A 22,797-nucleotide genomic window follows, 5' to 3' on the forward strand; every position below is an offset into this window, starting at 1 on the left:
GACCCTGCGTGTCACCTGCAGGCGGACGCGCAGTAAAAGCATGCAAAGTGTTGAGCTTAATTTAAGAAAAACAAGTTAATGTTTGCTTTTCAGCTGTAATAGGAAACTGACTTCATGAAAAATTAAGAAACTAAAAACACAATATAAGTGTTAAGTCTACACACCAGTTTAGTTTAAATTCATTGCAGGCGAAAGTGGCACAGTGTGCAAAACACTTCATGCTTTCAATGACGTGTAAAGTTGCAATCTGCATATTATTTCAACCACAATCTAAAGCAGTGGTTCTCATTGAGGGGCCGGGACCACTAGAGGGCCTCAGCAAACTTCAATGATATAAATATTTTAATTTTTATTCATTTTAAAAGTCAAAGTAATATCATCTTAAAACTTAATGGGACTTGCCAAGTTTATAAATAAATAAAAATATTTTTTATTAGGCTATATTACAGACTGTCTGTTTATTCACTAATTATGTTATAAAACAACATATCAGATACCAAAATATACGTAACTTAAAACCAATAAGAAAATGTTTTTGCTGGTTTGCTCTTCATATTCGGCGCCTGTGGACACACATGATCCCACGCGCATGTGACCGCGAGAGGCGGGGACTGATTAAGACTCTAGCGTTTACCGTAGCTCAGCTGCATCGGGCATACGTTACGAGTTACGCCCCCAGTCTCTAGACCTTTTTCTCCTGAGGTCGATGCAGATATTTCGTTTGGGTCAGTCAAAGTTACCAAATGACCCGACATCGGATAAAATCGAGAGAAGGGGACTCTGGACACGAAGGTACACTGCGTGCGTGCGCTTTTTTAGCCCGGTGTATGTTTGTATATTTACGTTGAATATTCTCTGACATATAGAAGCGTTTAGACAGTGATTACGGATGGATGCTGAATGGATGTAACGTTACTGAAAGATTTCACAGCTGATTGTCATAAGGTTGCAGTTGGGCGGGTCTTCAGTGAGGATTACATTTCTTGTTGCTCAAATATTCTCGTTTCTGCCCTGTTGCTAGGAGACCTTTGACAGTTGAGGTTTAAAAGTGATTTTGAAGGGATTTACGGCCAATCAATCTAATCTGCCTTTAGTGACAGAGGTGCTTTGTGTTCGTGACGTAATTAACTTGTTAAAATAATGATAATTATGGACAAAACAACATCCGCATACAGGTTATTAATATTGTTTTTATTTTATTTTTTGTTATATATAACCTCCGCTTTGACTTTAACGCGTCGTTATCTGACTTAAACTGTCATTGTCTCCTTTGATTGATTAAGAGTGTATTCTGGTTAAGTAGGTCAGTGACAGGCTGAAGATGATAGATGGGACCATTTGAGTGACACACCAAAGCTATTGAGAAAAAACAAATGTCATAATGTTTAATGGACATTGTGGTTCTTATGTCTTTCCTCTTCTCTTTTCTTTTCTCCTCCATCGTCCGTGGATTACAGTCTGCTGACTGAAGGTCATTTTGTAATCAGATCAATATCTGCTAGGATCCCTCAGACACCATGGGCTATTAGGCTCCAATGAGTTCTACATCAAATCGCCTACTCTCTGCCTTGAAACCATTTGACCATCACATGAGGCAGTATGAGAGGAGCATCACAGACTGACTTTGGATCAGAATGAACTTTGCCTTGTAGCTGTTTTGTATCCAAACACGTTGTGCATCCATAGGGTGAGTTGGGTTTTATTCTGTTTCTTCTATTGTGTTGTGCTTGAGCATTACCGCATGTGTGAATCTCCCAAAACTATGTCTGGGTCATATTTTCACTCCCCTGCCTTTCATATAGAAAATAATGAATGTTGATAGGACCTTTAAGATTTTTGTTCACCTTGTACCATATTCTTATGACCGTTATGCACATTTCATCCCCAAAATTCTAAATAAATTAATATGCATTATTGTTTTAATTATTAGCTTGAGTGCAAGTTTCATTATTCTCAATTTTTAGATTCTCTATATTGTAATTTGAAGTTGTCCGTCTGATGAAACAGACATATTTTATTTATTTATTTGTAATTTTGTTTCATGTTAATTTCATTTTTTTTAATTCATTTTTTTTTTTACAAATGTTATTATTATTACTATTAATGTTAAAATCAGCATAAAGCTAGAGCAACAAGTGCTACCATAATGTGTAAATACAATTTAAAAAATGTCTAATGATTTCTTTTGTATTACAATATTATAATTTTGTGAGTTACATTTTAATATAAAGTGTAGGCTATAGCATGTAGGATACTTCATATGTTTCTCAATTAAGACAATTTTAGAAAAAAAGCTCAATCTTTTTTCAATCTTTAAAAGCTCTTCATCTCAGTAGCTCCATCGAGATATTCAGACATATTCAGTCTATGAGAGCCTGGAGTGCTCAGATATGTAGGCTATGTCCCTATTCACTCTCAGTCTTTGCTGTTTCTGTTCTTTCACTATAGAGTGCTGCACATGCTCAGTCAGGCCTGTCTGGTGTTTTGTAATATCAGCAGGAAGCAGTCCTTCCTCCTCCTCCTCCTCCTCCTCTCTCCTCCAGGAGCATGCCCTCTGAGCCACCTCCCAGGTACGTTCTGGACACCTCAGTCTACCTTGAGAGGTGACCGTGTCCTCAGCTCTTTGGTGAGATTCAATTTGATGTAGGTGCCGTTGGATTTGATGCGAGGTCTTGTGACATGATCAGAATTATTTAAAGAGCTCTGGAGGATATCTGAGGTCATCTGAAGCGTTTATCTCCCAGAAGGCGATACTACTGCATGTTAACTAATACTTTAAAACATGTTTTATAAAGTTTTCTGCAAAAAATACTTAGAAAACAGTGACATTGTAACTGACATTGATGAGGCATTTTGGTGGCTATATTCTATACTCTACATTTCTAAGATTAAAATTATCAAACATGAATATTAACTAGTATTAAAATGTTTTTCTTACTGTAAAATTCTTAGAGCAACATGATGTTTTCATTACTACCCCTCCTCCCAGCCCAGCAACTGTTGTCCATAATAACAATAATAACATTGATCACAGTGTCACCCTCATAGGCCATCTGTGTAAATAATGCTACGTCATGCTACAATAATGCAGTTAGCATTCATTAAATCATGTACAATATAGCATTTAGCTCTCCAATGTGAATAACTAACCAAAAATATTATCAAATGTTGGTAATTTCCATATGCATATTAATTCAAAAAGAGGTTTTTATTTTTAAATCATAAAAATATAATTTTATTGTAAAAGTGTATATATTGCCTTCTTAAACCTGTTATAAACAGGATTACACATAAATTATTTGATCTGGTTCTCATGAGAGCCTCTGCAGATGTGGTATGGTGCTCATACTGCACATAGTGTGAGCCATTAAATAGAACTATAAAAAAATGATAACAGTAATAATAGTATTATTGCACTTTGTTTTGTTAATAAAATTAATAAACAAACAAAAAAGTGTGATAATGCTATTATATTTTAAAATTATGTTTAATGTTTTAATAATGTTTTGTTTAATTTTTATTAAATAAAAATAATACTTTATAGTACATAAAAAAAAATAATTGCTAATAATTGCATAAAAAAAAATTAATAAGCATTTTCAACATTTTCAAAGCTAAAATCAGCAAGCTTTTGTAAGGGTTGCCAGCAAGTAAAGCCTATATCGTACTACATGACTTAAACCATCGGCAGATCGCTGTGTTGTTCAGACTACATAAATTGCTGTCTGTCTTGAAGTCATTGTGGTGTTCACACTACGTGACACTACGTAAAGGCGGTCACACTACACAAGCTGACAACAACTCTGTCACCCACCGACTCTAAAAACACACTCGAGAATTTTAAACAGGAGTTATTTATTTGAAAATGAACATCAGGAAGAAATTAGTGCTGCAAGCTGCTAATGCTTTCAGCTCAGAATGGAAATCTTATAAATTATAACAGTTAGCTGATCAAAAATGGTGATTGTGCATTCACAGCTGTCAACCATGTTAGTATGCAAAAGAATGGTCTGAACATATTTACCCAGTGCATTTTTTATTTTGTTACAGATGCACACATGTGCTCCACATAAGTGCACCCCTGGTTATAAATATAAATTTTGTTTATAAATGTAAAGTGAAGTGAAAGTGAAAGTGAAGTGACATTCAGCCAAGTATGGTGACCCATACTCAGAATTTGTGCTCTGCATTTAACCCATCCGAAGTGCACACACACAGAGCAGTGAACACACACACACACTGTGAGCACACACCCGGAGCAGTGGGCAGCCATTTATGCTGCGGCGCCCGGGGAGCAGTTGGGGGTTCGATGCCTTGCTCAAGCGCACCTAAGTCGTGGTATTGAAGGTGGAGAGAGAACTGTTCATGCACTCCCCCCACCCACAATTCCGTCCGGCCTGAGACTAGAACTCACAACCCTTCGATTGGGAGTCCAACCCTCTAACCATTAGGCCACGACTTCCCCAATGTATAACAATTTAGGCTTGAAATTATATTTATTTTATTTGTATTTATCTTTCAGTACAGTAAATGTACAGTATCTTTACAGTAAAATAACTTGTTTTGTATTTTGTAAACATACATACACTACCGCAGGCTGTATGTATGTAGAATTGAAAAGCATACAAAAATATATATATAACCATATGGTAAGGTTAGTTAACCAATTAATAAGTTTCACTATAGTATTTCTGCATTCTTTTTCTATTTATTTTGTATTTTCTTCCCGGTGTACAGACAGAGAATGAGAGCTAAATCTGAATTTGTTGAGCTGAAAAGAGCTGTTCAGGGCCACAGGAGCAGTGAAAATCAATGACATCTCACTTACTGAATAGATGTATTGATAGACCTAGGGCCCTATCTTGCACCCAGCGCAATTGACTTTGTACACCAACGCTTGTGTCATTCCTATTTTGCACCTTGTGGCATTCCTATTTTTGCACTTTTCCCTCCACAGAGGCACGTCGCTAAACTAGTGAATGAACTTGCGCTCCCTGGGCGGTTCAGCGCAAAAAAGGAGGCGTGTTCCGGCGCAAACAATCCCTGGTGCTATTTTGCTGTTCCATTAAACAATTGCGCCACTGACCAGAAAAAACCTAGTCTAAAGTCAGTGGCGCGTTGCGCGTTGTTCATTATGCTATTTTAAGGGCGTATGCTTGACCATAATGTATAGCGTGCACAACGCGCATACACTTTGCTCATGTAATCTACACAGATGCAACAGTTATTTTTGCAAATCATAAATTGTTATACTAAAAAAATATTAACACATGAGATGACGGAAATCATTGTGGTGTGCCACGAAGATGTGAACAAAATAGGCATAAATCTAGCTTACAAATTATTCAGGCTAATTATTCTCCCATCCCCATACAACACAACTTCTCTGTCTTTCACTGCTCTTACAAGAACATCAGTCTCCTCGGCTTTGAACCGCTGCTGGCGTGCGCCTGGTAAATACGCCATAATAATAGCAATCCATAATGGAACTTGCGCACCTGCTTTTAAAGGGAATGTTGGATGACGCTCTGATTGGTTTATTTCACGTTACGCCCAAACCACACCTATGAATAATGAAGCTACTTCAGACCAACCCACTTTAGATTTGCGCCGGGCGCAAGAGCCATTTATCCCGCCGGGAAAATCGCAACAGCGCCGAGACCCGCCCACAAAGTTACTTGCGCTTCGCGCTTTGACACTTGCGTTTCAGATCGTTAAAATAGGGCCCCTAGTGTTAAGCAGCAGGCAGAAAGACACATATGCACACATGCACACTTTATTGTTTCTGGGCACAGGATTCCATGATGAGATGTTCACAATTTTAGATGTTAACAATTTTCAAGCATGGGCTTGTCTTGCAGCATTGTTCTTGTGTTTCAGCTCTCAGGACATGCTGACAGGACATAGGCTGTGTCAGTCCAAATCCCACCAGGACTCTGTCCTCTCTGCCCTTAATCAGCAGCGCAAAGACGGACTGCTCTGCGATGTCACCCTGGTCGCCGGGGAGCAGAAGTTCCATGCTCACAAGGCAGTTCTGGCAGCCTGCAGTGATTACTTCCGGGTGAGATTTTACATTCTGGAGGTGAAACATGATCAATGAGAGTGTTTACCACTCAAGTTTCTTTAGGCTTCTATGCTCTGTATAAAGCTACACTTATGGGAGCCTATTTCTGCTACATAGGAAAGACATTGTGTTTTTCAAATCATAATTATGACATAAAAAGTAATAATAATAATATACAAATGTTAAAATTATGACATACTAAGCCATGATTATAACATAAAAAGTTTCAATGACAACAAATTATTACAACATAAATAAAGAAACAAAAAGAGAGTATAAAATATAAAGTCATAGTTTAGGACATACAAAAACATTAAGATGAAAAATTGAAGTTTTTTGATAAGGAGTCATAATCATGACTTTAAAGTATAACTTATGTCATAATCATGACTTAATATCTCTTAATTCCAACTTGTGATGTCATAATTATGACTCGTTATTTCAAAATTCTGAGTTACCAAAGTTTGACGTTTTTTGATGTTGGCAGGAAAGGGCTTCCATGAATATCCATATTTTTGGAACAGAAAGGGAGATTCAGTTCACACTGTCTTTTTCCATACTATGATAGTGAATGGGGACAAGTGCTGCTGAGTTCCAAAAAGGCACCATAAACGTACCACTGAAGTAGCCATTCGAGTTGAGTGCAAAATTACAAATCTTCTGAAACCATTCAAAGCTTTGTAGGAGAAAATGACAGAAATTTAATGTGTACTTAGTCATTATACACTAAAAATAATGTGTACATGTACATTCAAATATGTATCAAAATGTTTTGTGCCAGGTTTGAAATCACTGTGAAATTATGGGAGCTGTAAAGCATAATTCCATTTCAATACTTGGAAAACAGCAGCATAAATATGCTGTTAAACATCTTGTTTTGTGCTTCACAGAAGTCATGCGAGTTTGGAACAATGTGATGACAGCACTTTACTTTATAGCAGTGCAATCCTGATTCAAAAATGTACAGTTCACATGGAAGGCAAGACAGGAAATGAAAAGTCGGCAGCGGCCTTGAAACTGTATCAGAGAGATTTGATTTTGGTTTGTTCAGAAGATTACAAAGAAGAAACGCATCCAGCTCTGCAACAGAGAGAAAGATTATCTTCACAGTTCAAAGACCAGAATTAAATAGGGCAGGTATATTTATCTCTATATTTCTCCTGGGAAGCTCTCCACCTCTGTTGGGCTGGAATGATAAGATTTTATCCTTCTGTTTTTGATTTTAGCCCTTGGTTTCTGATGAGGACACCTGCCTTTGTTAGCGGTCGTGGCTTATGTAAAACATGGACTCATCCAAAGCTTCAGTCGATATAGTTACTGTGTACACAAATCAAAGCAAGTTGTTGGCTCAGTTTGACAGCTACCCTTTGATGTAGTATGCCTGAAAGGTTTGTATTTTTCCCGATTTCTATTTAGTGAAATGGTTGAAAAGACTCAAATAGGCAGGCTTGCGTGAGCATGTGTCTGATGCTCTACTGTGAATACCAAAATGATTTGCATTAGAAAATTAATCTTATTTTATAAACTAATTAATAAATCACAAGTATTTCACTTTGGCATACAAGTGGTCCTGCATTGTTTGTGCATGAATTATACGTACGGTTTTAGGGCTTGTTAAGGAGAGATGTGTTATCTGAAGCACAGAAAGATGGTGTTGTTTTTGTCTGTTTTGTCCTCGCTGTTGTTTTTGTGGTGCACTGTATAAACATAAAACATGCATTTTCAGCTCATGTGAAATACGATTGCGTGGTACTAAAGATTCACAGTGCAGCAATGCCAGAAACACTCATGTGAGGCACTGAATAAATCTGTATTGTCATATGGTTCAAAAGGCATGCGTTGTAAACTAATTAGCTCACAAAGCTGTTATCTGACCAGCTGCTCTGCTTTTCGAAGCTCTGAAGTCAGCCAGCCAGACGTGTGATTTAGGACTGGTCATCCTTAGTACCACAAACCCCTTCCAAAAAAATCCTGTAAGTCTTGCTTATGGGCTGTGGTGTCCCAGTAAGGAGCTCTCTAACTACCATCAACAAACCAACAACTCTCAGCTCTAATGAGTGCTTTTGAAAGTCTGATTGTGAGCTGAGGTCAGGCTTTAAAAAAGTGCTGCTTATAAAATAGATAATAGAAAAACCCAGTAAACTTGTACCAGGCACTTCAAATGTGATATTACTACTGGGAAAAAAGTTTCTGAAGGTGAGGTGACAAAGATAAGATGATAAACATTTGCAATCTATTTTCAGCACATTTAGGCTTCAGACTGAGCCAAGACCTGAATTAGATGTCTATTGATTCTTTTAAAGGACTAAACACTGATACTAATTTTAATCCAGAATAAGGCTTTTTTTAACACTGGATCGTCATCATTAGAAGCATTAGGTTTGATCAGTGGTGTTTGGCAGGTGTAATGATGATCCAATGTCCTTTGACTTCCTCTTCTCCGTGTGCTCTGATCAATGGCCATCCTACACTCGCTGTGTGACAGCAATCAATGCTTTTGATTAGTGTACTCCTGCCAGAGAACACAGCGGGACAGCGCTGGCCTCTTGCTCTCTTTATTTTGTGAGTGCCAAACTAAAGACCGCACTGATTGATGGTCATGGACTGGCTTTCATTTCCAGTACGAGACTCTTTAGGCTTGAATGAAGAGTTTATTGACGTTTTATTTTAAAGTCTATTTACAAGATGCTATATGACTCTAGTTCTGTGGTGCATCCTGCTCATAATTTTGTGCGTGTCTGTCTTCAGGCCATGTTCAGTCTTTGCATGGTGGAGAGTGAGGCAGATGAGGTAACTCTCCAGGGTGTGACTAGTGTGGGACTGAAGCACGCACTGGACTTCGCCTACACAGGCCAGGTAAATTCAGCATAGCCCACACAGCTACATAGAACCTGAATATGCAAAACAAACTAAAATTGACTGTGCCCTAAGCAAATACAGGTCTTTAGGTTCTGGAAAGACCCCATAATGAATACACTCTACAAATAGGAGCAGATAAGTGAATAATCTAATTTATTCTAGAGCATCACAAATGGGCTAAAAAACATCTAATTCTGGTTATTATATGTGTGAATGTTATATTATTATATATATCTTACTATACATTTGTAAACTGTGAGCTTATGTTCTTTGAGGCATATTTATGAGATCAGTAACATTTGATTGAATAAATAAAGATTGCAACAAGCATGTGACCAGTTTTAATAAATGCTTGTCCAGATGTGAAAATGTCACCATGTAGGTCTGCCCTGGCTTTTTTAAGTTGCCTAAAGTAGAAGTCTTACATCAGTTAGTTCTGAGCTTGTACATGCTCATACGGTAATCCTGTGCCGTGTTCACACACAGCATATTATGGTAATTTACTGGAAATGTGTTCCTGTAGCTCAACTGGTAGAGCATTGCGCTAGCAAGATTGGGGGTTCGAATCCCAGGGAACACATGATAGTAGAAAATTGTTAGCCTGAATGCAATGAACATCACTTTGGATAAAAGTGTCTGCCAAATGCATACATTGAATTTAATTTAATTTAAATGTTACAAGACCATATAATGCACTCTGTACATTACTAAGGATCGTGAAGTATGTTAAGACATTTAATAAAATAGACTGCTATACACATTACTATAGAGATGGCTTAAAATGCAACACTTACTTTTAGACAATATTTAACTCAGGGTCACTGTTCTGTGTTTCTCTTCATCAAGGGGTCCTTGACCTGAACAAGACCCGATTGCAAGATTGTGGTTTCTTAGGATAGTCTTACTTCAGTCCTTTGTTTGTAGATCATGCTGGAGCCAGGAGTGATACAAGATGTCCTGTCTGCTGGAAGCCACCTTCAGCTGCTGGAACTGCTCAGCCTCTGTTCCCACTATCTCATTCAGGTGTGTTCATGAGTATTTAAAATCTCCAGCTCAGCAGGTACTACATATAACTTCACTGTGTAATCAGATCTTTCTTTTACAACATCATTGTTTGTGTCAAATTTTGTTTCTATAAAAGTGCTACTGTGTTCCTGCTTCCTGTTTATTTATTAAAGGAATGGTTATGAAAGAAATCAATTCACTCTTATGTTATCACCCTTATGCTCTTTTCCATTTGATTACAATAAATGTTTATTTGGAGCTTCCAAGCTTCAAAAAGACACAGATAACCATAGAGTTACCATTAGAGTATATATCATAAGAATATGTGATTCTCCTGAAGCTTTTGTGTGAAAAATCTTAGTCAGTATTCTTTAATGATTTTGAGCTGATTCTGCAGAATTCAGATCTCCAGCCTTCACTGCATTTAAAATGTGCTTGTAAATAATTTTATCCAGTAGATGGCAGTCAGTCTCTGTGTCTTCGTCATCATGCGTCTGTGGAACATCCTTAGAGGATTTATCTCTCCGTTGTTCTTTCTTTTACTTCTAATTTTCCAGGCTACATTTTTGGATATTGGGGACTTTGATGAGATTCAGCTCTGTCGAGCTTCTAATAAACATTTATTATAACTGTAATATATACTGTATTACAATATTAAACAACTGTATGTGTACATTCATGGTGATATCTTTGTAAGATTTAATTTTATACTGTAATACTCAACTAGTCTGTGTTCATAGACTTTAGCATGAATAAAACCTCTGACCCCCTCTGACTGTGAATCTGTCTGTATTTATATCTGTGCCTGCAGGAGCTGAACAGTTTTAACTACCTGGACCTATACAAGCTGGCAGACCTCTTCCACTTGCCGGCTCTAGAGGAAGCAGTGGTGGGCTTTCTGGTGGATCACCTCTCTGAGCTGCAGAGGAACAGACAAGAGGAAGTGCTGCTTCTACCTTACCGGCTCCTCAGGGAAGTGCTAAAAAGTGACCGTCTCACCTCCCTTAGTGAGGAGGAGATATGGCAGGTGTGTGGGCCGCAGATTCACAGACTTAAACTCTTCAAAACAGTTATAAAAATATTTAAGTTTTACATCATATGTAGATCACTAATGTGAACCTCTCTGCTAAAGCTCAAGATGCTCTTTGGAACATCTTGAATCATGTAAACAATGTGATCATCAGGTTTTACACAAACTCGTGGAGCTCTCAAGGCTGCTGTCATTAAACCAAAACAATGGACAGTCCATTTTGTAATCTACCTTATTCACAGACAGTTGTTAGTTTAGATTAGATTCAACTTTATTGTCTTTATGCAGAGTACAAGTACAGAGCTAATGAAATGCAGTTAGCATCTAACCAGAAGTGCAAGAATACAGTGTTTTATATACATAAAAGTGAAGCTATGATTTACAGAATGTACAGTGGAGTTGCTATATACAGTATTGAGCAATTTTATACAAAAGTATTTATACAAAATATAAATCGGAATCTAATGTAGGGGTTTTATGTACATTATGAACAGAGCAATGTAGGATTATATACACATTATGAACAGCAGCAACGTGAGAACAGTGGTAATAAATACAGTTTGATGAGTGTGCAAAAGTATTATTAAACAATGTATTCTATGCAAAATTACAGTAGTGCAATGATATTTTTATAGAAATAGTTTACTGTGCTTACAGTAACAACTTTAGACAGTTTATAGTGTAATAGCTTTAACAATGTGCAGTCTGTGCAAAATATGAGTAGTGCAAATACATGTATGTAAAGTACTGTGACCGGTGCAGTATTAAGGCAGGAGCAGGTTAGATTGGTGGTGTGGAATTCATAAGTGTACTGCACACCACCATATGATGCATTTCCACAGTCATTAACATTGTAAATATAGATTTTTTTAATATGATCATTTTAAAATCTTTATCATAATTTTTTTAATCTTTATGTTTATTACCTTGGCTTTAAATTAAAGAACACTACTTATATTCAGTTATATTTGTTGTACTTTCTGTTCACCGCTGTAGAAGTTCAGCCAACTATGATGACTTCCGCTTCTGAGGACCCTGGAAATTTGAAAAGGGTCCATTAAAGTAACATTTTTAGATCAAGTTTTCACTATAATTTGTAATATATTATAATTTAATACTATATAATAATGTGTAATTTTAATAATGAAAAATGTTTTGAATATTGAATCAGAAAAGAGCGTCTCCGATTTTTGGACCCTGTGACATTCTCTATACTGGCCGCCAAACACAAAGCGTCTGAATGCGCAAGGCCGTGTACACAAACTCCACCTGTTTAATTTATGGTGTAAGTTTGAGAAAAAAAGGTGTGCAGAAAATGTGTGTGTGTGTGTGTGTGTGTGTGTGTATGTACACACGGGCGGAGGCTGTAGTCTAGGTGGGGGCTGTGGTGTGACTATTCATTTGCACCAATCAGGCATCCCCAGCACACCCCCCACCCAGCCTCTCTCTGATTAGGCCCACCGCGGCTCCATCAGCACCTCAATCCCCCAGCTGTCACTCTGGCCGCCCTACTGATTGAAAACAATCAGCCCTCTGATGGCACAATTACCCGGACCCTTTAACCAGTTGCTGCTGCAATAATCAGGCCCTGATTAGGCTGCTTTGGGCCTCCTTCACTCTGCAGAGAAGGTTAATTTGGGCATCAGATGGAAGCGTGATGGGCACAGGGGCTGGTGCTGCTGTCCGCTGGTCCGAACGTGCACCCGCCATTACTACCCTCGATATAGTTTGGCTTGATGTCAATCATCATCATGCAGAGTTCTCTGAATCTCACGCTCTGGAAATCATATTTTCTTCCTCTTTGTTGTTTTTTTTGTTCTTTTTTTCTTCTCTCGCACTCACTCTCTGTCTTTCTTTCTCCGTGCGGGAGTGGGTGGGGGAGTTCATTTATTTTCTGCCCTGAGGAAGTTCTCTGATCCAGTGTGACCTTCACAGTCAACAGACGCTGCCTCGCTCACTCCTCACTCTCTCTCTCTCTCTCTGTCTCTCTCTCCCTCTCTCATTTTCCACTCTCATTCATTCTCTTTCTTATTCTTTTCTGTTGGCTGTGAAAAGGAAGAAGGAGGGTTGAAAAAAACAACAACTAAAATGCAGAGAACGGAAGAAAGCAAAACAGAACCTCAAACAGAGTGTTACATGATCAATGACGCCGAACAGGAATGGAGGGTTTTGCTGAAACCTCCGCACACTTAAACTTAACGGTGTAATTATTTAGGAATACACACTACCAGTGGTTATCGTCGAGATTACAGATTTTTTAATTAATCAGAATTGTATACCATTGTGTCAATCTTATACTTTACTCAATATATATATTTATATTTGCTGATATTAGATCTTTAATTGTGCATTTATCACTTCAGTTGCTCACTTCAAGTTAATCAATGTTTAAAAACATTAAGAATTTAATGGTCAATTATCCATAACAATACATGAATACATCTGAAAACAATACATCTGTTTTTCTTACTGCAAATTATAATGTTATGATGCCTAAATTCACAAATAGCCTTTAAAATCATTTATATTTCTAATTTGTTTAGACAGTATTGTATAGAATTTTATGTCAGCAATTTATTGCTTATAAGCCATAACATGTAAATAGTTATAGTCTTATGGGCATTGGATATTATGGCTAATTTTAATATGAGTAAAAACATATAATTTTTATTGTTTTATTTGAAGCATTTCTTAAAGTTAAATATGCATAAGTAGGCCATAAGCAGTTTAATAAGATCAAAAGTGGCTCTGTTTGTTAGAGCTTCTGACAGAGGTCTGAGTTTGGGGAAGGATTTCCTGTTTAAGAGCCAATCATCATCTCTGCAATTTGGTGTTGTTAGTGGCTCAGAAATAACACACTGTACCACAAACTCCCATGTTTTTTTTCTAGAAGTACCAGTTAATGAATTTTAAATAATTGTGTGTAAGTACAGTAAAAATCGGAATTCCCGTTGTGCCATTAAATATTTAAAGGATGTAATACTCCAAGAATAATGGCTCTTGCGTTAGCAGCGCAAAAGGTCGTGAGCACAATTCCCAGGGAACACACATACTGGTAAAAATGTATAGCCTGAATGCACTGTATGTCGATTTGGATAAAAGCGTCTGCTAAATGCATAAATGTAAATGTAAAAATATATTACAAGCATTTAAATTCGCCATTTGTGTGTAGGAGACAGCTGCGGAATGTCTAGAGATGGTGGCCCATGATCTCGGAATGCTATAATAAGTTCTCCGTCTCAGAGCTGATTGTGTTAAAAGCCACTTTGTTTCTACGAGAGTGGCATCGCTTATCTCCAGCCATCTCCGCCATACTCACATGCCTCTGCAGCTAAACAGTCTAGATTGCTCTCAGGTTCAATTAACTCCTCTTTGTCTAACTCCCTTGGCTGCGCTGGAGTGCGTTTGTGTGTATGCTTCACACGCACGTCTCATGAGCGTGTGTGCGTGCTCAGAGATCCCACCCCCCATCTTATCTGCAGCTGTCTTATCACTGTATAGAGACACAATGTCTTAAGCATTAGCATGCAATGATACAAAGCATTGGCCTGCATAGACAGACGGTATTGTGTGGATGGTGTGAGCTGCAGCCTGTAATATGAGCAGTATGATCTCCTGATCCTGAATCGGTGGTGAATACTGATGAGCCACTCTGCCCCACTGTAGTTGCTGGTGTGTTGGCTGGAGCATGACTGCAGATACCAGTACATGGAGGAGCTGCTGCAACACGTGCGCTACGGCCTGATGGAAGTCTCTGTCCTGCACCATGTGGCCAACAGCCACCCCTTTCTCAACTCCAGCAGCACCGTCGTCGCCCTGGTGGAGGAGGCGTTGGACTACCACCGCTCTGTATTTGCACAACCTTTACGCCAGACAGCACGAACCACGCCACGTTTTCAGTCCTTGACGCTATATATTGTCGGCGGGCGCAAACGGGAGGTCAGTCGCGTAAGGGAGCTGCGATTCTTCAACCCTGCCACACAGGAGCACTTGCGCGTTGCTGGGGGTTCGAACTGGAGCGAGTTGACACCCATGCCTGCTGGACGAAGTCACCACTGTGTGGCTGTCATGGGCAACTTCCTGTTTGTGGCTGGTGGGGAGGTGGAACATGCCACTGGAAGGACGTGTGCGGTGAGGACTGCATGCCGGTATGATCCAAGGGTAAACCGCTGGACTGATATTGCACCAATGAAGGCTTGCAGGGAGCACTTTGTGCTGGGAGCTCTGGGACAGTATCTCTACGCCGTTGGTGGGAGGAATGAACTGAGGCAGGTTCTGCCTAGTGTGGAGCGCTACTGTCCCAAGAAAAACAAGTGGACCTATGTGCATCCGTTTGACCGTTCGCTGTCCTGTCATGCAGGCTGCGTGGCGGACGGGCTGCTCTGGGTCTCAGGTACTAATACATTACTTAACATTTAGCACACTCCCATGCATTTATCAGGCATCTGTGTGTGTATAAGACCCTCACTGAGGTTCTAGGCCCAACATTTAAAAGCATTACTAGAATTGGTTTAACGTATGGCTTCTTCTGTTTCAGGTGGTGTCACTAACACAGCTCAGTACCAGAATCGACTGATGGTGTATGACCCAGGACAGGTAATATATTGGTATTTATGTGGTTATATTAGACTAATGTAGCTGGGTATAATTTTTTATGTGTAAATAAGATAAATTTATTCACCAAGTAAGTTAATACACTAATATTCCAAAATAATTATATTTCTTAAATGCTGTTCATTTGAACTTTCTATTCAACATAAAATCTTAAAAAGAAGTGTATCACGGTTTCCACAAAAAAATTAAAGGGGGGGTGAAATGCTATTTCATGCATACTGAGTTTTTTACACTGTTAAAGAGTTGGATTCCCATGCTAAACATGGACAAAGTTTGAAAAATTCAGTTGTACATTTGAAGGAGTATTTTTGTTCCAAAAAAACCTCTTCCGGTTTGTCACAAGCTTCGGAAAGTTGTTTTCGAGTATGGCTCTGTGTGACGTTAGATGGAGTGGAATTTCCTTATATGGGTCCTGAGGGCACGTCTGCCGGAAGAGCGCGCGCTCCTGTATAGCAGAGCACTGAGAGGCTGAGCACAGCCTGATCAGAGCGAGAGCGTCGCGAAAAGTCACAAAAGAAGTGTGTTTTTGGTTGCCAGGGCAAGACAACCCTGCACAGATTACCAAAAGAGAAACAGCATTAAGGGACCAGTGGATGGAGTTTATTTTTACAGAGCATCAACGGAGTTGTGCAAGTGTTTTTGTTTGTTCCCTGCATTTCGGATTGCACATCGTTTATTTCTTAAGGATAATGCAGTCCCAACTAAAAAGGGTCACGATTGTGTGTTGGAACCGCAGGCGGTGAGTAAAACTGCTTCAAATATCTCTGTGTTGTTAACTTAGCTATCAGCGCGTAAGCACATCAAGTAAACAACATGCGATGTTGTCATCAAACTGCACTTTCCACATGTACAGCTTAAAATAAAAAAAATAAAAAAGATGACAAAGTGGAACTGAGTCTTTTTCCAAAACCGCAAATATATACAGTTTCAGTACATACCACATAGCATACCGCCTTTGCTGATGCTGCTCTTGTTAAATTTCAGCCTTTGGATCTGTGTCACAGCAACCTAAAAGCCTACTGGTGCTCGTGATTCTTTTATCCCCGCCCACACGTCACGCCTCTAGGCGCTCGTGTTTTTCCGGGAAAAATCGGTACAGACTATCTTTCTCTTATGGATATAATAAAACTAAAGACTTTTTGGAGTTATGAAGGATGCAGTACTACTCTATAGGTACACAAGATTAACAGGATATTGAGTGAAAACGAGCATTTCACCCCCCCTTTAAGCAGTATGATTGTTTTCACTCATAATAAAAAGAAACTCGTTCCTCGGGAACCAAATCATCATATTAGAATGATTTCTGATGAATCATGTGACAGTGAAGAATGGAGTAATGACTGCTAAAAATTAAGCTTTGCCACCACAGGAATAAATTACATTTTAAAATATATTAGCATAGAAAACAGTAACTTTAAATTGTAATAAAGTTGCACAATATTTCTCTTTTTACTGTATTTTTGGTCGAATAAATATAAAATTGGTGAGCGTAAGTGACTTCAAAACACATATTTACTGGGGTTGGGTATCGTTTCAATTTGATTTCCGATTCAGATTCTTATCAATTCCCAGTTTCAATTCCAATGTGGTAAAAAAAAAAAAAAATAGATTAGAAAAAAAAAAATAACAATTAGATATCAGGCACATATTTATTTGGTCTCTTTTTGCAAAACATTTAGATGCAGCTGAATACCATGAATGAAAGTCAACAGGCTACATAAGAAATGAACTTGATTAAGAGCCGTTTGTGTGCAAAATAGAGCTGCATGATTATGGATAAATTGAGACTTCTTTTAATGGATGTTGTAGTTCTCATGATTCTGAAGAAAAAACAGACATCTAAACAAAATCACTTGTAATTCATGAATGAATGATTCAGTGACTTACTCAAGATTTACTTCTTTCATTATTTGGATGAATTGCCATTTTTGAATGAAAAATATGAAATACATATGATGAAATACTATTAAAAATATTACTAATATAAATATTTTTAACAGCCACCTACTGGCATAAATCTTTATTTACTTTACTTTCAAAAGGTGATTTACTCTATTTTAATTGCTATGGTAGACATCAGTGTTTATTTTTTAACTATAAACTTTTATCCCAGTACTTTGTTACACAGAAATAATTACACTGTGTGGTTGAAAAGACTGTTTGTGAAGCTTTTTCATACATATACATGACAGCTGTTCTGTTTAGGTCAGCGGCAGCACAAACGCAGATTTGAATGTTATAATCGCACAGGGACGAACAGAGATGATCACACTGTTGTGATCGCACACATCAAAGGTTTAAACAGTTGAATTGTTCTCTTTTATTAAAAAGTTACCATTCTGAAAGTGGAATAGATTTTTGATTCCCAACCCTAATATATGCTTATTCAAAATATACAATACACAAAATATGCCTGTTACTGCATTACTGTAGTAAAATCAAGTAATGTGACTTATTTTAATGCCTTACTATAAATATACAAAAATATTAATCGAATGGTTGTTGGTATAATACCATTATTCATTACAGTTTTGTGTTACCAAGAATTGTTTTGGAAAGATGTATTTTTAGTTTTATGTCAGATAAATTATTGACCACAAATTAAAATAATTATGATCTATTAAAAGGACTTTAAATTAAATTAAATATGGCATCTACCCTGATTAATGTCAGGGGTGTTTCATATGCCATTAACATACAAACTGCTTTTAACGTTGAATAGAAGTTAAATATTAATTCATATTGTGCAAATGCTAAAAAAACAAAAACAAAAACAACAACACAAGGACCATTTACACACCACTGCCATTTATTAATATTACATTTAAAAAGACAAGAATAAGTATAGTAGAACATCTGTGGTCAATGCAACTGTGTATTTTTCAAAGAGAGAGATATAAAGAAAAAAAGAGAAGGAAAGAACAGGAGGCAGAGGCTCATTGGTATTCAAAGTGGCTTTGCATTCACCTGCCAGGAACAGCAACCCCCTACCCACACCACCCTCAACAGATGGTCGCCAAACACACACGTGTAGATCCACACTCTCACTACTGCTCGTGCAATCTCTGCATCTACACACACCTCTCACAAGTAAATGGACACACCCATGCACTGGAATATGCTAAAGAAATAATGATTTGCTAAGACAAAATAAAAAATAATAAAAAAAGTGTGTATAAATAAGTAAAAAAATTCTGTTTAATTGTAAATCTTGAATTTATTTTTTAAATAATTAAATTATATGCTTTTTTTTTCTTTTGATATTCCCTCTCTGTCATAGAATCAATGGTTAGCGCGCAGTCCCATGTTGCAGAGGAGGGTGTACCATGTGATGGCGGCAGTAAAAAGGCAGCTGTATGTGCTGGGGGGGAATGATTTGGACTACAACAACGACCGCATCCTGGTTAGACACATTGACTCTTATGACATAGACATGGACCAGTGGACACGCTGCACCTTCAGTCTTCTCACAGGTCACTACACACACACAAACACACAAATTCCAGCCGAGTAATAGATATGATTATTCAACTATTCCCTTTCTCTTTAAAAGGTAGCTTTTCTATATATATTGTAATTGTTTTGAATCACTATATTTTATTACTGCTACTGGTACCTACTGCTACTGAGAAATATAGTATTACATCACTTGCTCACCAATGGATCCTCTACAGTGAACAGGTGCCGTCAGAATAAGACTGAAAACAGCTGATTGTTACAATAATCTGAAAGTAATCGACATGACTCCAGTCCATCAATAAACGTCTTGTGAAGCAAAGGCGTTTTTAACTTCAAACTATTGCTTCAGGCTAAAATACTAGTCCTTTATCCATTATATTGCTTTCTCCAATCATCAAGCATCGCTTGCAAGTGAAAATTTTCTAAACCATTTGAACAACTAAGTAAATATGTTAGGGGATTATGATGTGAAAGAACAATAGGGGATGGACTTTCACTGGAGAAAGCATTATTATGAATTTTTGCCAGAAGTGACAGTTTAAAGTTAAAAATGTCTTAATGTTGGAATTGTTTCTTACAAACTTGCAGTTTTAACTTTACAAGACATTAATTGATGGACTGGAGTCATGTGATTATTGTGATGCTTTTATCAGCTGTTTGGACTCTCATTCTGATGACACCCATTCACTGCATAGGTTCTTCTATCTGTGAGCAAGTGATATAATGCTACATTTTTCAAAGAATTTTGTTTTTTGGGTAAACTATTTATTTAATGGTAGCACATTGTATAACATGTAGATGCCTAGCTGTGTAATTTATATTTTTATACATTTTCATTGTGCAGCATGTTACCTTTTAAAATTGTATTCTTCAATAACTACTGACATTTAATAGGAATGTGTGCAAGAAGTTTTTAAAAACAGATTTTGGAGACAAATTAGTATAAAAAAAAAAAAAGGAATCATACTTTCAAGCAAAATGAAAGACAAAGTGGCTTTTCACGTCTCCACTGTTCCTGAAAGGGTTAATAGACCATGGTAATATTTTTTACATTATCCTCATAGGCCAAAATGAGGCAGGAGTGTCCGTCCATGATGACAGAATCTATGTGGTTGGTGGATATTCAATTTGGACAAATGAACCACTTGCCTGCATTCAGGTGAGTTGACTTGGATGGTGCATATGTTTGAATGACATGTTGGATAATTAGTGTTGAGATGCCATCATTTGTCTGTTTGGCAGGTGCTAGACGTGAGCACCAAGGGGAAAGAGGAGGTTTTTTATGGGCCAACGCTCCCATTTGCTTCGAATGGAGTGGCCACGTGTTTCTTGCCTGCGCCATACTTCACCTGCCCCAACCTGCAGACCCTACAAGTGCCACATCACAGGATAGGAGCTCTCTAACCTCTCCACTCATAACTCATTGAGGACATTCCCCCGAACACACTATGAACCAATGAGATCATGTGAAAGCCTATTGTACTTTCACATATTGTGACTGGTGGATGAAATCATCTTTGATCATATACGTTGATCTCATAGGGCCAATGTTTTGATGGATGTGGAAACCTTCAGAAAGAAGTTACGGAGTTGTTTTATTGTCAAGCTTCACTGACATTTATGCATTTCTGAACTGGAGGTGCTGTTGGTGCAATTGATCGATGTGAGCCTGTGGTCCGTCAAGTCCACAGGATTGCAGGTTGTCCCATTTATCATTTTAACATAAAAAGGGTTTTTATACCTCACAGTGAGCTTTTACATAAAAATCCATGCAGAATTAAGTCAAAGGAAATACACAAGAGCAACATTTGGGACAGGGCTGAGGTGCAAGTGACCTGTTTTCATAGATCCTTAGGACTCCATCCACTCTCCATTCTGACTTTAATGTTACACCGCTTTTATCCACACATCAGTTGAAGTTCCTTTTCATTCCATGTCATTTCTCAGCCTGTGACAAACTGTACTTTTAATCAAAACTCAGGATGAAGACTGTACAATTGTTTACTGAACGTGTATGACCACAGCTGATGACAAATGCACACACACAGCATCTTAACAATCTACGTCAACTGCGGCATCTTGACTGTTCTCCATCCTACCACCAGAAACCCATTCCGTAAGAAAACGTGTAAGAGCACACTTTTTTTTTACACAATGTCTCTAATAAATACAACATTTATGCAGTTATTCAATAATGATTGACATTTGTGAGTTCTTGAATCATTAATTCACTACAAACAAAAGACGAGCAAGAGCTGTTCCCAAACCTATTTTTTTGGGGTTTCCAATCCAGTCATTTGTGATTACTGGGTAAGGATGCTTGAAATTATTTATTTATTTATTTAATTTAATTTTTTTATTATAAAACGGATAGTTCCGGTCCTTGATTCTGATTGGTTGAGTCGTGTTAGAAGCAGTGGTAAATTAACATACACCTTTGTTTACTTCTGTGTTGCTCGGCAACAGCTTTTTAGGAACCACAACTGTTTCTGAGGAACTAACATTACATTGTTCAGTGGAAGAATACTGTTTTTATTTATATCATATACACAATTTAATTGCTCTGTTTTATTCTGTGAAACATTTCCACGTATATGGAATAACGTTAACTGTTTTATAAAAGCAGCAAGCCCTGTGAAGCCGTGGTTTACAGTGAATTTATAACAGCTAAGGGGCGTTGTTTGGCACTAAGCGAAGCTGAGAACTGATAAAATGAGTCAATCAGAAGGATTTGTGTACCAGTTTGACCAATTTATCGAGTCATGGGTAAGTTTCACGCTACACAAGTAATATAACATATATTTCTGTGTAACGTATGTAGATTAACTCTGAGTAGTTCAGTGAATGAACGATCGACGTGGCGGAGCTACACGGCGAGTGACGTGAGGGAGACCCATAGACAGTAAAGGGGGAGACCGCGCGGCACATTTGATGGCTCTGCTCTAATGAAGTGTGATGCCTGTGCCACACGGGCGAGGTGCGAGCGGCACGGCTGTAAGACAGGACCGGGAGCTGAGATGGAAATGGAAGAATGATTTGGATAGAGGAGAGTGGGTGGGGGGGAAAGAAGTGTAGGGGGGAGTGATGAGAGGCTCTGGGCAATTTGTGCCAAAAATTGTATGAAGATTGCAAACGGTATGAATAGTTAAAGGAAAGGTTTGGTGTGGAGTGATTGAGGGAGCCATGTGTGTCATATCTGTGGTTTCATGACTGATTTTGATTGCTTGTCTGTGCAGTTGTCATAAAAGTGCTGATAGCAATAGACCATATGACAACTTATTGTAACCAGTAGACAACTTATTAATCGCTATCTCGTGTTTTAAATATGAAATATGAAGATTAATTTCATTCAGGAACCTTCAAGTGACCGACTGGATTGTTTAAAGGTCCCCTTTTTCGTGATCCCATGTTTTAAACTTTAGTTAGTGTGTAATGTTGTTGTTGGAGTATAAATAATATCTGTAAAATTCTAAAGCTCAAAGTTCAATGCCAAGCGAGATATTTTATTTAACAGAATTTGCCTACAAAAAACTACCTGTTTGGACTATAGCCCTCTAGTTCCTGCAGTAATGACGTCACTAAAACATTTTTTTGACTAACCTCCACCCACATGAATTCACAAAAAGTGGGGCGTGGTCTTGTTGGGCTCTGAAGGAGAAGAAGGAAGAGCTGTGTTTGTGTTTGCCATGTCGTTGAAACGCTGTTATTTTCATCTCTGAGTCCAATCATCTTTGTTTGGGCTTCCCAGGGATGCTGTACTTGGAGA

At 38.0% G+C, this 22,797-nt stretch overlaps 1 protein-coding gene across 1 annotated transcript; it reads left to right on the forward strand.

The window, feature by feature from the left end:
* The first annotated feature begins 622 nt into the window (after nucleotides 1-622).
* On the forward strand, nucleotides 623-21,207 carry LOC113079913 (kelch-like protein 32). Its single transcript, XM_026252142.1, has 12 exons — nucleotides 623-792; nucleotides 1,458-1,687; nucleotides 2,449-2,570; nucleotides 5,881-6,061; nucleotides 8,813-8,920; nucleotides 9,848-9,946; nucleotides 10,740-10,955; nucleotides 14,625-15,351; nucleotides 15,496-15,554; nucleotides 18,853-19,045; nucleotides 20,096-20,190; nucleotides 20,274-21,207. Exons 3-12 carry the CDS (start codon nucleotides 2,548-2,550, stop codon nucleotides 20,433-20,435), a joined length of 1,863 nt encoding a protein of 620 aa, XP_026107927.1. The 5' UTR covers nucleotides 623-792; nucleotides 1,458-1,687; nucleotides 2,449-2,547; the 3' UTR covers nucleotides 20,436-21,207.
* The last annotated feature ends 1,590 nt before the right edge of the window (nucleotides 21,208-22,797 follow it).

Source organism: Carassius auratus, unplaced genomic scaffold (assembly GCF_003368295.1).
Source record: "Carassius auratus strain Wakin unplaced genomic scaffold, ASM336829v1 scaf_tig00029842, whole genome shotgun sequence".
In the NCBI taxonomy this organism is placed as follows: Eukaryota; Metazoa; Chordata; class Actinopteri; order Cypriniformes; family Cyprinidae; genus Carassius; species Carassius auratus.